Source organism: Vigna unguiculata, chromosome 5 (genome assembly GCF_004118075.2).
Source record: "Vigna unguiculata cultivar IT97K-499-35 chromosome 5, ASM411807v1, whole genome shotgun sequence".
NCBI classification, from domain to species: Eukaryota; Viridiplantae; Streptophyta; class Magnoliopsida; order Fabales; family Fabaceae; genus Vigna; species Vigna unguiculata.
The window spans coordinates 29,078,125-29,094,328 of record NC_040283.1 but is presented as its reverse complement, the minus strand read 5'-3'; the positions used below and the strand labels follow the sequence as shown (position 1 = coordinate 29,094,328).

Sequence of the window (16,204 nt, the reverse complement as noted above, 5' to 3'; positions counted from 1 at the left end):
TGTCTTAGAAATTGATTAAGTTGACTCATCTAATACTAAATGAATTATATTACTATAGACTAAGTCCATGTGTCCATATTACGCATAATAAATAAATTTATTTTCTATGACATCATTTGAATTCGTCTCGATTTTAATAAATATCTCCCTATTAAATGTTTGAAGATATATGTAAGTATGAGTATCATGAATGACAATGATGTGGGACGGGACGGGTTTCACTATCCCATATTCATCCGCGTAAAAAATATTTATCCACATCCTTATACCCAAATCCAACCAGTATCAAAGTTTTATCTCATCCTCATCTTCACCAGATAATAGGTATAATCTCGTACCCGTACCCGTTTCCTCACTACTTCAATATAAATTTTAATTAATTTTTATAAAATAATAAAAAATTATGGTAAAGGAAACATAATATTATTAAATATTCAATATTAGGAGCATGATTGTTTCTTTGATATCAAATACTTTGAAATAAATTATAATTGTTTACATTTTAGATTAGAATACAAAAATAAAATTTTATGAGAACTAAAACATTTATTAAATTTGCAAACTGCAAACATTAATGAAACCTAGTTGATAAAATTTGAAAATATTTTTAAATAAATTTGAAGGAAAACAAATATTCAAATTAAAATATATTTTAAATGTTTGTTTACTTCATTTTTTTAATTCTAATGAATCTCTTTTTTTATACACTAATAAAAATGATAATACATCACTTAATCAAAATGATGCAAATAACAAATAATAAACATAATAATAAAATTTTAACATGGATATTGTATCTTTTGAACTCCAATATATATTGGATGGTGATAAAAAATATTCATGATAAATTATATTAAATTTTTTGATATTGTAGTAAATAAAAGTTATTTATACAATTATAGTAAAAAAATTACAGTATAATTGATATAATGAGTTAGAAAATAAAAATAATTAGATAAAATATACTGAAATAGAATTCTACATGATGAAAATAAACAACAAATAAAAATATTTAAAGATTAACAAATGTGTCTCAGAAACAATTTGAGAAACTATTGGAAGAAATCGCACAAAGGACAACAAATGTATAATTAAAGGTATGATAAGATGAAAAATACCTTAGACATCTAAGAACACTTTTCAAATATCAACAAATATACTCAATAATTGAGAAATAATTATTTTAGCGAAACAAAAAAGTTATTCAAATGAAACAAAAATTAATAAAAATAATTAAAGAATTTTTTTTATATTACCTAGTAAATGAAAGGTTTATGCTATTAAACACTTAAATTGAGAGTATTAAACATACTCATGTGAAAGAAAAATATACAATAAATAAAAATATTTAAAAATAATAGAAATATTCAAATATGAGACACAAATTTTTTTAATTGAAATACATCATTTTAACATAATTACATATAAATGTTATGATAAGATGAAAAATATATTGGAGATGCGAATGAGTTTGATGACAAACCAAATAATTAGAAGAAATAAAAAATTGAAATATATATATATATATATATATATATATATATATATATATATATATATATATATAGTTCCTTAATTAATTATGAATATTTTAATAATTTAAATGATGACGGAGACAGATATTAAGGCGGGAATATGTACATCCCATAACCATCCCATATCCAATTGAAAAAGTCAAAGAGGGGATTTCCCATACCCATACCCAGTCAATGCGAGGATTCCCCAATTAAAACGGGGACAAATTCGGACAATACCCACAGGGACGGATTTATTTGCCCTCTCTAGTGGGTATACTTAATTATTTTAACTGGTTATAGATACAAAAATGAGGATGAATATACCTATATTTATCGTTCTTTCCATACTCATTTCAATATTCACTACCATTCTCATTGTATATATCAGCATGAACATTAATATGAATTTTTATTTCTAAAATGAAAATGTGATGATGAAACGTGTTCTAACCCTCTTCCATTACCATCACTAACTAATATTAATCTAATACTAACACAAATATTTATTTATTTAAAAATAATAAAAATAATTAACGTTGGTTTAAAAATATCAATCACAACTCTATTAATATCGAACACTGCACCTTATTATTACTTGATAGATACATCATTTAAAATTAATTTTACCTTTAGTTTTTAATAATTAAAACTTATCAAATAAAACAAAAGCGTAATTTTACAAATAAATCATGTATCTTTTAAGAAGAAAGCATTTGTCAAAAAAAGAAAAAATAATAGAGATATACATATACTTTCAGGGAGTTAATCATTGGTTTGATTTTAAAAATCACAAATGGTTTAGATCCTTTCATGTGACTTGGTCTCGTTGAAATGGGAAGTGTAATAAATTATTACCTGACTCTTTTCATTTTGTTTCCGTCATTTCTGGAATCCTTTTAACACTTCCAATTTTTGAAGTAAACTTTCGTTTCTGCAAATTTGTCACCACCACGGAGGTAGCATCTCACCCCATTCTCTCTCTTTTGCTGTATTTGCTTCCATTTCTTTTCTGCAACGTCGATTTTATTTTTTCTTTTGGGTTCGTTTGATTCTTCTATCTGATACTTCTTTCAAAGTACAGTTTTGAAGGAAAAGCAAAATTATATTTTTACCTACAAAATGGAAAAATTATGCTGGAAAATAGAGCTAAATTGGATATCAACACGAATACTCTTATACTGTATTTATGAAATGTGGCCTGTTAGATGGAACATAATAGTTTGTCTTTTGTTTACGATTCAGAATCGTTATGTGTTGAATTTGTGATCTATTTGAATATATTGAAGGCTTCTAATCTTTTGTTCAGATGTTGCATTGTTACGTTATTGCTTTCGTTTTGGTGTTTTCACCATTTATTGCAATATCAAACGCAAGTGCTGGTGATGCTGATCCACGATACAGGTACATACATAAGTCTAATTTTTTTCAAATCTTCTTTTGTGAAAACATGTAAATTGTTATTTCAATTTCGAACACATCTTACACAAAAACAAATTATGGGGTTTTATTATGTTCTTGTTTTTCTTTGGACGTTAGGAATTGTGTAAAAGAATGTGATGAAAGTGGATGCATTGGGAAAAGATGTTTTCCAAACTGTAAAATTTCTGCAGATGAAGTGCCTGTTATTGGTCCTCCATGGGGCATGTTAGAGCCACTTTATGCACGATGGAAAAAGGCGCATTGCAAAAGTAACTGTCACTACTATTGCATGCTTGATAGAGAAAAAGATAGGGAGTTACTAAATAATGAGCCAGAAAAATACCATGGTAGATGGCCCTTCAAGCGTATATATGGAATACAGGTTTGTTTCTTGATAACTCATTCATTCTACACTTCATTTCAATTTAAACATAAATTATCCACGGTTGTTATTTTACTGTTATCTAATCAAACTTGAAATTTCACTTTTGGTTTTTTAATGATTGTTTAATGCAAATTTACTATTGAATAATCAGAAAAAAATATAACTATGACTAGAGAATAATACAGACAATACCTTTGAAACTACGTACAAATTTTGTCCTTTTAATTGATGTCCAAAGACATCAAGTTTTTGTTTAAAGATCTAACATGTCATTCCCTTTTTCAGGATCCTGCTTCCATGGTTTTTTCTTCCCTCAATCTTGTAATGCATTTACATGGTTGGATGTCCTTTTTCACTCTTATATACAATAAACTTCCTCTAAAGGCACGCAAGAGGCCCTACTATGAGTATGCTGGTTTATGGCATATTTATGGGCTCTTGTCCTTGAATTCCTGGTTTTGGAGTGCAATTTTTCATAGTAGGTAAGTCACTTAAGCATATAGTTTTGATATTTGAATTTTAGCAAGGCAAATGGTAGTCCAACTTATAGTTGGATTTAGTCTAGCAAATGTAAATGGTAGTCTAACTAATACATGTTGATGCTTTCATTGTTCTTTAAAGGATATATTTCTTTCCTTTCCAAAAATTACTATATTTCCTAAAATCCCACCAAGCTAGTTCAAAGAAAAAGAGACAACCTATCTTATAATCTGTTTAATTTAGTGACATGTTTCTTTCTCACAATGAACTGCAGATATTGTGAGATAATAGAGAGGCTATACCACTTTTCTGCAGTTGCCCTCATTGGATATTCCTTGATTTTGGCCATTTTAAGAAGCTTCAATGTAAAAGATGAAGCTACTAGAGTTATGATTCCTGCTCCATTGATATCTTTTGTAGCCACTCATATAATGTACCTCAACTTCTATAAACTAGACCATGGTAAGTATTCTCCAGTAATCTTTACACTGCTGATTATTCCTGAGGACAAGAATCACATGAAAGCCATTGTTTACATTTTTTTCCTCTCAGAAATATGTTCTTAGTTATCTATTCCATCCATCCAAATGTGTGGCTTTTGAAGAAATAAATTTTAATGTGTTTTTTTATTTTTTTCCACTTTCTTAGTTTTTATGGAAATTTTTAAAACTCTGCAGAATGGAACTTCAAAGTTTGTCTAGCAATGAGTGTAGCACAACTTGCAACATGGGCAATTTGGGGTGCTGTTAGTCACCATCCATCACGATGGAAGCTTCGTTTTGCTGTTCTTATGAGTGGCCTAGCAGTGTCCCTACAGATATATGATTTTCCTCCATATGAAGGACATGTGGATGCACAAGCTCTTAGGCATGCCATTACTGTTCCTCTTACCTATCTTTGGTGGAGTTTCATTAGGGATGATGCTGCATTTCTAACCTCTGAACGTTTAAAGAATTCCAAGAAATCTAAATAGCTTGTGTTTATTTCAAACTTCTGATTTTCCTATTTGTTTTTATTTAACAAATTTAGATGTTCATTGCCCAGTTTTGTACTCATAGTTGGGAAAATGATGAAATTTACCTTATGTTCATTACCAAAATATATCAATATTTTCGGTTAGAAATTACGTAATATATTAATAATAATCTAAACGTGTAATTAATTTGTTAAACAAAATGAAATTTATGGTTTATATATTTACAGGGACTAAAAGTGCATTTAATTTGTTTCTTTGAACGTTTATTTTTTCTCATATGTATAGTGCCTTACATTAAGGAATATCCCAATGATGTTTGCTGTAAAAGTACAGAAAATAATATCACTACCAGAAAGAACTCTATTACCTTCACATTTTCTTGAGAAAAGTTATACATAAAAAATATTTGCAAATTTTAGGATGAAATGTTTTTCATACGAAATATTTATGGTAAGGCCCATTTATTTCTGCCAAAAATCCTTAAGGGCTGCCCCAAAGTTGGTTGGGCCTAGGGCCGGCCCAAAAAGGGGAACCATACCCTAAGTCTGCCCTAGACTAATCCTTTCTCTCCATTCACATAAATCGTAGCCGTCAAGTCTCTAACCTCTCCCCAGAAGCTCTGCTAGGGTTTACTCTATCCCAATCAAGCGAGCTCAGTTCATCTTCTTGATTCACGTAGGTACTCTGCGACTCATACGCCTTTTTCCCTTTCGTTGTTCACTTTTCCAGTTAGGGTTTCGTTGTAAGTTTATGTTAAGACTTATTCCGTGGTTCTGTTCCACCTCGCTCATCCCTTCCTTGTTTTGTTGCATCCCACTGTTGGAGTCGAACCCCAATTCTAGCTAGTTCCAGGTAAGGGAAGCTAGACTTCGCGTTTTGATTCACTTTTTGTATATGTTGGTTCTATTTCGAGTTTTGGTGCTAGTATGTTGCCTATGATGATGTAAAAATGCTTTGGGTGCTGTCATGAGTGAGTCTGTGTTTGAGCATGCGTGGAACAGTGGTGGAAACTGATATACTCGCCCAGGCGAGCTCATCTCGCCCAGGCGAGAAAAGCGGGAACTCGCTCAGGTTTCTGCTCGAGCGCTCGCCTAGGCGAGCTGCTGTATTTTGAGCGACGAACAGTCTCGCCCAAGCGAAACCGTCTCGCCTAAGCGAGAGTTCGCGACATTTTTCAGGAAGCCACTGTTGCAGTCTCGCCTAAGTGAGAGTCTGCTGTTTGAGCGAGAGCACTCTTCTCGCCTGAGTGAGGACTCCAGCTTGAGCGAGACCTCTTTTGGGTTTTTGCTATGCTTTGTTTCTTGAATGTTGATGGTTGTTTGATTGGCTGGTTCATTGACTTATTAAGTACAAAGGGGATGGATATGCATGTGCTATGTATGTTATGGGTGAGAACAAATGAATTGGAAATGAGCTTGGTATGAGATATATTTGATGGTTGATCACTCATACTAAATGACGTGTTAAAGGTATGCATAGAAATTTCATGATTGATTGATAATGTATGAGTAATGGTGGTTTAGGACATAATTCCATGACCCTTGTAGCGGGGCTCGTGGTGGTGCCTCATCTTACGGACGTAATTCCGCGAGCCCTTCGTGAAGGAGTGCCCGGTGGTGCCTCAGCAATAGGACCTAATCCCATGAATCCTGAGGGGAGGGTGGTGCCTCATTGTGCGTATCCGGATAGTCAAGTCTTGTAGTGTTGAAAGGGGTTTGGTGTATTATGTGAGCGTTCCGTCAATTGTGCTTGATTATGTGATTAAATGATGATTATTATAATGTGTGAATTTTGTACACTAGCTTACCCTTTCGCTTGTTTGTATGGTTGTGTGTGTGGTTTTCCTCCCTTGCAATGATCATCAATTCTATTGATGTGAGCATATGTGAGGACCCCTGGCAGTGGTGATGGTAATAGGTATGTTGTAGCTTGATGGATTGGACAGGTGTCGGGCCCACTGTGGGGCCCACTACTGGAGGATTTTATGTTATTTATGCTCTTATTGTTTGAACAAGGCCTAGTGCTTTTATTTGTTTCTTTCAGTACATATCTGGTTGGGCCATGTGGTGCCCCCTTTTCTTGTAATCTGGGTATGTCCAACGTATTGTATACTTTCATACCCTAATGAGGTTTTATTTATCGAGGTTATTCAGTTTTTGGGACGTTACATTTATGGTATCAGAGCGGTCGACCCTTAGGATCTATGGTCTAGTGTGCCTGCGTAGTTAACTTTTGTGTTGCTAGCTAAGCTCTCAGCTAATCAAGTCTAACTCTTGTTTTTCCTGTGTGTTAGTGACATGGCACCTCAACGTAGGAACTCTCAGCCTTCTCAGGGTGATGCACCAGACATCGCCAGGGCGATAGAAGCGATGGTGGCTACTATGGCACAATAGAGTACTGCAATGATACAACAACATGAAGCATCAATGCAGCGACAAGTGGCCTCACTTGAGTAGCAGCAGCTGGTTATGCAGCAGATGGAAGCTGCTAGGGTGGCTGCTGAGGACGTTCACCGTCAACACATGGAGGCCCTCCGTCAGTTGGAGGAAAACAAGACCACTGCCCCTGTCCACGGTCCTGAACCGAGACCTCTCCATCGGGAATGGAGTTTGGAAGACTTTCTGAAGCACCATCCGACTAAGTTTAATGGGAAGACTAGTCTAGATGTCGCAGACCAATGGTTGAAGGACATTGAGAGGATTTTTTATGCTAAGATGTGCCCCGAGGATAGTAGATTAGCCTTCACGGTGTACATGCTCACAGGTGAGGCTGAACACTGGTGGATCAGTATGAAGTCCATCATGGAAGAGAGGCAGGAACCAGTTACTTGGGAGTTCTTTAGGAGAAAGTTTCTCTCTGAGTACTTCTCCGACAGCGTCAAATATGCTAAAGAGGTGGAGTTTTTGCAGTTGACCCAAGGAAGCAAATCTGTGGCTGAGTATGCGAAAAAGTTCAAGCATCTCAGTCGTTTCTACACCATGCCACTAGATGAAGAGTGGCGATGCAAGAAATTCGAGAACGATCTCCGTGGAGATCTTCGGCTGATGGTGACCCCGCTATCCATCAAGGACTTTGTAGCCTTGGTGGAGAAGGCTAGGGTTATGGAGAAGATGAAAGTGGAAGTGGAAACTCAGCACTCACACCAGTAGAGGGTGGGAGGACCATCTGGGTCCAGGCATAGGCACGAGGAGAGGAGGAAACCCTATATTAGGCCTCATTCCCAGTCTCAGGGGTCTAGGGAACCCTCTTCTCAGCAAGGCATGATTCAGTGTTATTAGTGTGGGGGACCGCACAAGAGGAATGTTTGCCCTCAACTCGCAGGCTTCAAGAGGTGCAACAATTGTGGCAAGGAAGGCCACTTCGGCAGAGATTGCCCCACCCTCATGAGGACAATGACGCGTACCCTAGTCCTAGCCCCAGCCCAGAATCAGTAGAGGAGGGGAGGCAACAAGCCTCCAGCATCGGGCAGAGTGTACGCCATGACTGGAGCCGAGGCAACAGGCTCAGGTAACCTTGTCATGGGTCAATGTGTGATTGTTGGTAAATCTACATGTGTATTGTATGACTCTGAAACGACACACTCTTTTGTGTCTGAAACTTGTGTGCAAAGGTTGGGTCTGCCGGTTTGTGAACTGCAATGTGACCTTGTGGTATCTACTCTGGCATCGGGATTGGTCAGGACATTGTCCTTGTGTGCTAGGTGTCTAGTGGAGGTAGAAGGACGCAGGTACAAAGTGAATCTGATCTGCCTACCTCTACAGGAGTTGGAAGTGATCCTAGGGATGGATTGGCTCTCTACCAATCATATCCTTATAGACTGCCGAGAGAAGAGGTTATTATTCCCCAACTCAGAGGAGCCTGAGTTGTTATCGCCTCACGGGGTTACGAAAGAACTACAGGACGGTTCTCATTGTTTCTTGATCTTTACATACCTAGAGGTGGAGGGAGAGGAGATGAAGTCTGTCATACCGGTGGTACAAGAATTTGGAGACGTGTTCCTAGAGGAAGTACCAGGATTACCCCCTAGTAGAGAAGTGGAATTCTCGATTGATTTGGTACCTGGAGCCGGGCCAGTATCGATTGCTCTGTATCGTATGGCTCAGGCAGAGTTGGTAGAGCTCAAGAAGCAGATAGAGGACTGATATCGCTGTCGTTAGGCGATCAAATTACCACTACTTTAGCAACTTCAGTATTGCCAGTTAGTAGTGAACAAAATAGTTAGGGTTAAGATAACCCTGAGTCGTCTCACAACGAATACGGAATTGATCTCAAATATTTGATTCTTAAAAATGCAATTAAAACTAGCAATTATAAAAATAGGGGGTTTTTGATATGCAAAGAAAATGACACGGAAGATTGTAAACACAGTAATAGTAAATAGGTCAATTCCGTTGCTTTTTCTAAATAAGATTCTTCATTGGTTATCTAGAGATTATTGTTAAATTAATTATTGTTGTTGATTTAAAAATTAATCAATGTAAAGACTCAATTCATTTGTTGCCATCCTCACTTTTAATCAAAGTACCGTCTCAATTAAAAGAGAGAATTGTTAGATTATCCATAGTAAATTCAATCAAAGTACAGTCTCAATTAATTTTACTATGTCTAATCATGTCTATTCCTTTATTTCTTCACCAAATAGAAAACTTAATTAATCAAAGTAAAGTCTTGACTAATTTTAGTTAAAGTAATTACCACTAATCAAAGTAAAGTCTCAATTATTGGCAAAAACTTATTTAATCAAATGAAAGTTTCTAAATAAAATTAAAGTAAAGTCTCAATTTAATTTAAAAACCTTTTAGCTCATATGATTAGCATGCATGTAGATTTAAAATCATTATTTTCTACTCGATTAAGAAGTAAAGGACATAAATAAACAAAAACCACAACAATAATCAAAATAACGAACACATAAATTCATCTAACCTCAGAATCCATTTAAGAAATTACAGTGGAATCAACCCTAAAAGCTTAGCCCTCCATGGCTTTGATGGAATACATGATGATATGAAGGAAAGAAAATAAAAGAAAGAATGAAAGATGTGGTGGAGACGGTATCTGCCAAAACCAGAGAGTTCTAAGTGTCTAAGCTGTAAGTTGTAAGTTCTTCGTTATCTCCGCTTCTGCTCCCTTAATTCCTGTCCAATTTCCAATTCTGCCCCTCTCATTTAACCATATTTGCAGTTTTGACCAGAGTTGACTGCTGACTTTGACCAATTGACTAGAGTTGACCAGTTGACCAGAGTTGACCAGTTTGACTATCCTATCAGATGCTGACACGTGGCAGTGTACTCTCTCTCCAGAATTAGGGTTTGCTGCTCCTTCCTCCTTCCTCCCTTGGCTGCGCATCTGACGGCGTGGTGGTTCATGGTGGTCCAACGGTGCGGACGCGTTTCCAGCGTGGTGTGGAGACGCAACGTGCAGATCTGGTTCTGCTGTAGAGAAGATGAAGTTGTCTCGCTGATGGTTGACAATGGAAGAAGATGGCGTCGCGATGATGGTAGTCAGATTTCCGGCGAGTTGCGCTGCTACGGTGGCTGTGGAAATGGTGGATTCGAAACTGGTTCGCTACTGCGTCGCAATGGATGATGGTGGTTTCGCTCCAGCAACGTTTATGGTGGCCAACGGTGTGCGCGAATCTGGCTCAGGTGTACCGCAGTGATGGCTCGAGGGTGTTGCAGTGATGGAGGCGAGAAGATGCGCGAATCTGCAACATATGAAGCTTCTACTCCATGGGTTCCCTTCAATAGAGTTATAGAATTACTCCTTGTGGAAAATTGTTGATGGTTCGACGCCATAGTTTCAATCAATTGTCTTGCATTTGTTGGCGTTTTGTCCACCAATGACCCTCCACTTGCAGCATCTATCATTTGTCTATCCATGATACTCAATCCCTCATAAAAGTACTGAATGAGGAGATGCTCGTTTATTTGGTGATGAGGACATGAAGCACATAACTTTTTGAATCTTTTCCAATACTCGTGAAGACTTTCTCTTTCTTGTTGCCTTATCCCATAAATATCTTTGCGAATAGCAGCAACTCTAGATGCTGGAAAAAACTTTTCCAGAAATAATCTTTTCAGAGTCTCCCAAGTATTGATGGATCCTGGCGGAAGGCAGTATAACCAATTCTTAGCGGCATCTTGCAATGAGAATGGAAAAGCCTTAAGCTTGATATGTTCCTCTGTCACTGTTGTAGGTCTCATGGATGAACAAACAACATGAAATTCCTTCAAATGATGGTACGGGTCTTCTCCTGCTAATCCATGGAATTTGGGTAAAAGATGGATTAACCCAGACTTAAGCTCACATTCTCCATCTGGATATTGGATGCACATGTTTTGTGTAATTGCTGCATCCGGTGAAGCCAACTCTCTTATTGTTCTTTCTTCCATTCTATCTTCTTAAATTTCTGGTTCAGGTGATGGATCAAAAGATATGTTAATCACCGGAGGTGATTCTAGTGGTGCACTTTCAGTGGTAGGTTCAGATGATGATGGTGCTCCTTCAGTAGAACACCTGAGTTCAAGTCTCCTACGTGATTTACGCAAGTTCCTTTCAAGTTCTGAATCAAGTTGATAAAATTGACCCGGATTGGCCTGAGTCATGCACTATTCAAGTCCACCTGAAAGTGTTTCCCTGTGTGTTTTTTTTTTCTTCCTATTCTTGTTTTGGAGAAAGATTTCAAGAAAGAAAGGAGTTAAGATGTCGTTGGGTCTACTCCCAGGAAAGAGAGGTGCGTCATAGTGGACAACTTAAATACCAAGTCTTTCCTAGACAGAGTTTTCCAAACTAGTCTCAAAAAAATTTCTTAAAAGAAATTCTTAATCAAAACAAAAATAGAACTTTGCTTGAAATATATTAAAAGAAAACTAAAGACTACAAAAATAACAAACTCTATTAAACGTATATGCATAAAATAAATAAATAAATAAAATAAATAAAATAAAATAAAATAAATAAATAAAAACAGAATCAAAATAAAAGAAATACTAACCGTATATTTGGCTCAGGTGTACCGCAATGATGGCTCGAGGGTGTTCCAGTGATGGAGGCGAGAAGATGCGCGGAACAAGCTTCGCGAAGGCGTGGTGGTAGTGGCGCGTCGCGGGGTCTGTGGTGGCTCGTGTGCGGACGTCTTTGCTGGTGCATCGTGGTTGCTGATTCCGACGTGCAATGGAGATGCTAGAACGTCAATGGTGGCTGCCGGCGTTGCAGGTGAAGGTGGTGTGCGTCTGTTACGTTTTCCGGCGTGGTAGTGGAGGACGCTACCATGGCTGCTGGTGCGAAAATGGTGGCTGCCGGCGTGGTGCAGTGGTGTGCAGTGCCTCGCGGTGGTCGGAAAGAGGTGCGGCGGCGGCTGTGGAGGTTGGAAGGAGAGGAGGAAAATTAGGGTTAGGGTTTCATGTGTGAGATGGAGGAGATGATGACGTGGCAAGATCTGAGTGGTCAATTTGGTGAGTGGAGGATTATGACACGTGGCTTGTTCTGGTTGGCTAATTTTAAAAAGTGGGGATTGTCACATGGCATGATCTGGTTGAGTGGAGTTTAAGTGGTAGGAGGGGTGCAACTTATTGAAAACTGGGGGTGCAAAACAGGTTTTTGTGGTCCACTTGCAGGAGGAGTGTGCAAATAAAATCTGGGAGTGCATTTAGCTCTTGATTTATTCTTTTCCAGAATTTCTTGATTTTGGACTTATTTTGTAACTTTGAATATTTTAAATCCACACTATCAATGACCAAAAATAAATTTCAGCTGCATTAACAAACGTTAGAATATCCAATAATATTTTATGCAACTAAAATCAATTTTTACACCACTTTTACCAAACTTACTCAATAAATCCAATAATCACAAATTCTAATTAAATCAATCTTTAAGCACAGAAAATTCAATTAAATCCCCAAATTTAAATATTAAATGAGGGCAAAAATTTGAACTCATCAAGGACTTACTGGAGAAGCAGTTTATCCGACCCAGTACCTCACCTTGGGGAGCACCAGTACTATTGGTGAAGAAGAAATATGAGAGTTCACGTCTGTGCGTGGACTATCGGCAGCTGAACAAGATGACCATCAAGAACAAGTATCCTCTCCCAAGAATAGATGACTTGATGGATCAGTTGCATGGATCGTCAGTATTCTCGAAGATTGACTAGCGGTCAGGTTATCACCAAATATTGGTAAAGGAAGGAGATGTGCAGAAGATGGCCTTCAGGTCCCGGTACGGACACTACGAGTATGTGGTTATGCCTTTTGGTGTGACTAACGCTTCAGTGGTGTTCATGGACTACATGAACTGGATATTTAGACCGTTCCTAGATAAGTTTGTCGTAGTCTGCATAGACGACATCCTTATCTATTCCAGGACCCAAGAGGAGCATGCCGAGCACCTAAGGATAGTTCTTGGTATTCTGAGGGAGAAACAATTGTATGCTAAACTGCCCAAGTGTGAATTTTGGATGGATGAAATGCAATTCTTGGGACATGTGATATCCGCCCAGGGGATAGCAATAGACCTAGCAAAGGTAGAGGCCGTGGTAAAGTGGGAAAGTCCCAAATTAGCGACGAAGATAAGGAGCTTCGTGGGTTTAACGGGGTACTATAGAAGGTTCATTGAGGGATTTTCCAAGGTAGTGGCGCCCTTGACGCAACTTACTCGGAAGGACCAACCTTTCACTTGGACTGACAAGTGTGAGGAAAGCTTCCAAGAGCTTAAACGGAGATTGACGAGTGCTCCAATCCTAGTGATCCCCGATATTGGAAAACCCTTCGAGGTTTACTGTGATGCCTCTCACCTAGGGTTGGGTTGTGTGTTGATGCAGGAGAAGAAGGCAATGGCCTACGCTTCGAGGCAACTCAAGGTGCATGAGAGAAACTACCCCACTCATGACCTAGAGTTCGCAGCTATAGTATTCGCCTTGAAAATTTGGAGGCACTACCTCTATGGTGCCCAATTCCGGGTATTCAGTGATCACAAGAGTCTGAAGTACCTATTCGATCAGAAAGAGTTAAACATGAGGCACAGACGATGGATGGAGTTTCTGAAAGATTATGATTTTGAACTGCTATATCATCCGGGAAAGGTCAACATGGTGGCCGACGCTCTGAGTAGGAAGACTGTACATACTGCTCACCTTATGATAAAGGAGGTGGAGCTACTAGAGCAGTTCAGGGATATGAAGCTGTAGGTAGAATTGGGATCTGAGTTCATCAGGTGTAGCACCTTAACTATATCTAGTGAGTTCTTGGATTCAGTTAGGGAAAGGCAGTTAGTGGAAGCCAACTTGAACAGAGTTAGAGAGCAACTAGGGTCAGAAGAGGCAAAGGACTTTACCTTGGGTAGTGATGGCATATTGAGATTTCAGGGCAGGGTGTGTGTACCCGATGATGTTGAGGTGAAGAAGTTAATCCTAGAGGAACGACACAAAAGTCATCTTAGTCTGCATCCAGGCATGACTAAGATGTACCAGGACTTCAAGGAAAACTTTTGGTGGCAAGGTATGAAAAAGGAGGTGGCACAGTACGTGTCTGCCTGTCTGACTTGTCAGAAGGCAAAGGTGGAGCATTAGAGACCCGGGGGGATTATGCAACCATTAGAGATATCAATGTGGAAGTGGGACAACACCTCGATGGACTTTGTGACCCTTTTGCCACGAACTTTTAGGGGGCATGACACCATTTGGGTCATAGTGGACCGATTGACCAAGAGTGCGCATTTCTTAGCAATGAACCTGAGGATGTCTATGGTTAAGTTGGCTCAGTTGTACATCAAGGAGATTGTGAGGTTGCATGGGGTGCCTTCGAGCATTGTATCAGATAGAGATCCACGATTCACATCACGGTTTTGGCAAACCTTGCAGGGTGTTTTGGGAAGCAAACTCACAATGAGTTCAGCCTATTATCCTCAGACAGATGGTCAGTCTGAGAGGACGATCCAATCACTTGAGGACTTACTGCGAACATTCATACTGGATCACTTGGGTGCTTGGGATGAAGTGTTACCGTTGATTGAGTTTACCTACAACAATAGTTTCCATGCAAGCATTGGGATGGCACCATATGAGGCTCTCTATGGTCAACGGTGCAGGACTCCCTTGTGTTGGTATTAGGATGGGGAGGCAGCGCTAGTTGGGCCAGAATTGTTGGAACAGACCACCGAGAAGGTGAGATTAGTGAGGAATAAAATGCAGGCTTCACAGAGCAGACAAAAGGCTTATGCAGATCGCAAGAGAAGGCCCTTGGAATTTGGGGCTGGAGATCACGTATTCTTGAGGGTGACCAGAACCACTGGTGTGGGAAGGGCTCTCCGCTCAAGAAAACTTTCTCCTAGGTTCCTTGGTTGTTATCAGATCTCGAGGAGGATTGGACCAGTAGCTTATGAGATAGCTTTGCCTCCTCAATTGGCAAATCTTCACCCGGTGTTCCACGTATCGCAGTTGAGGAAGTATGTGTTTGATCCGGCCCATGTGTTGGAAGTTGAGGACATACAGATCAAGGAGGACCTCACTATGGAAGTACCACCCATTGCTCTCGAGGATAGCAAGGTTGAGGAATGCAGAGGAAAAATAGTCAGCTTGGTTAAGGTCATCTGGGATTGGAGGACAGGTGACTCTACTTGGGAGTTGGAGGAGGATGTGAGGAAATCACACCCGCACCTTTTTTTACCTGGTAAGTTTTCATTTTCGAGGTCGAAAATTTTCCTGTTGGGCAGAATTTAAGGCCCATTTATTTCTGCCAAAAATCCTTAAGGGCTGCCCCAAAGTTGGTTGGGCCTAGGGCCGGCCCAAAAAGGGGAACCATACCCTAAGTCTACCCTAGACTAATCCTTTCTCTCCATTCACATAAATCACAGTCGTCAAGTCTCTAACCTCTCCCCATAAGCTCTGCTAGGGTTTACTCTATCCCAATCAAGCGAGCTCAGTTCATCTTCTTGATTCACGTAGGTACTCTACGACTCATACGCCTTTTTCCCTTTCGTTATTCACTTTTCCAGTTAGGGTTTCGTTGTAAGTTTATGTTAAGACTTATTCTGTGGTTCTGTTCCACCTCGTTCATCCCTTCCTTGTTCTGTTGCATCCCACTGTTGGAGTCAAACCCCTGTTCTAGCTAGTTCCAGGTAAGGGAAGCTAGACTTCGCGTTTTGATTCACTTTTTATATGTGTTGGTTCTGTTTCGAGTTCTGGTGCTAGTATGTTGCCTATGATGATGTAAAAATGCTTTGGGTGCTGTCATGAGTGAGTCTGTGTTTGAGCATGCATGGAACAGTGGTGGAAACTGATATACTCGCCCAGGCGAGCTCATCTCGCCCAAGCGAGAAAAGCGGGAACTCGCTCAGGTTTCTGCTTGAGCGCTCGCCTAGGCGAGCTGTTGTATTTTGAGCGACGAACAGTCTCGCCCAGGCGAAATCATCTCGCCTAAGCGAGAG

General features: G+C 39.1%; 3 protein-coding genes across 3 annotated transcripts; all 3 read left to right on the top strand.

The window, feature by feature from the left end:
* The first annotated feature begins 2,408 nt into the window (after positions 1 to 2,408).
* On the top strand, positions 2,409 to 4,837 carry LOC114183004 (post-GPI attachment to proteins factor 3-like). The gene is made up of 6 exons (XM_028069827.1): positions 2,409 to 2,473; positions 2,824 to 2,918; positions 3,054 to 3,318; positions 3,607 to 3,803; positions 4,076 to 4,263; positions 4,479 to 4,837. The coding sequence occupies exons 2-6, from the start codon at positions 2,824 to 2,826 to the stop codon at positions 4,772 to 4,774; spliced, it is 1,041 nt and encodes a 346-aa protein (XP_027925628.1). The 5' UTR covers positions 2,409 to 2,473; the 3' UTR covers positions 4,775 to 4,837.
* Positions 4,838 to 7,254: 2,417 nt separating this feature from the next.
* Positions 7,255 to 7,926, top strand: LOC114184578. The gene has a single exon (XM_028071884.1). The coding sequence runs from the start codon at positions 7,255 to 7,257 to the stop codon at positions 7,924 to 7,926; it is 672 nt and encodes a 223-aa protein (XP_027927685.1).
* A 330-nt stretch (positions 7,927 to 8,256) lies between these two features.
* Positions 8,257 to 10,366, top strand: LOC114184577. The gene is made up of 2 exons (XM_028071883.1): positions 8,257 to 8,885; positions 10,219 to 10,366. The coding sequence occupies exons 1-2, from the start codon at positions 8,257 to 8,259 to the stop codon at positions 10,364 to 10,366; spliced, it is 777 nt and encodes a 258-aa protein (XP_027927684.1).
* The last annotated feature ends 5,838 nt before the right edge of the window (positions 10,367 to 16,204 follow it).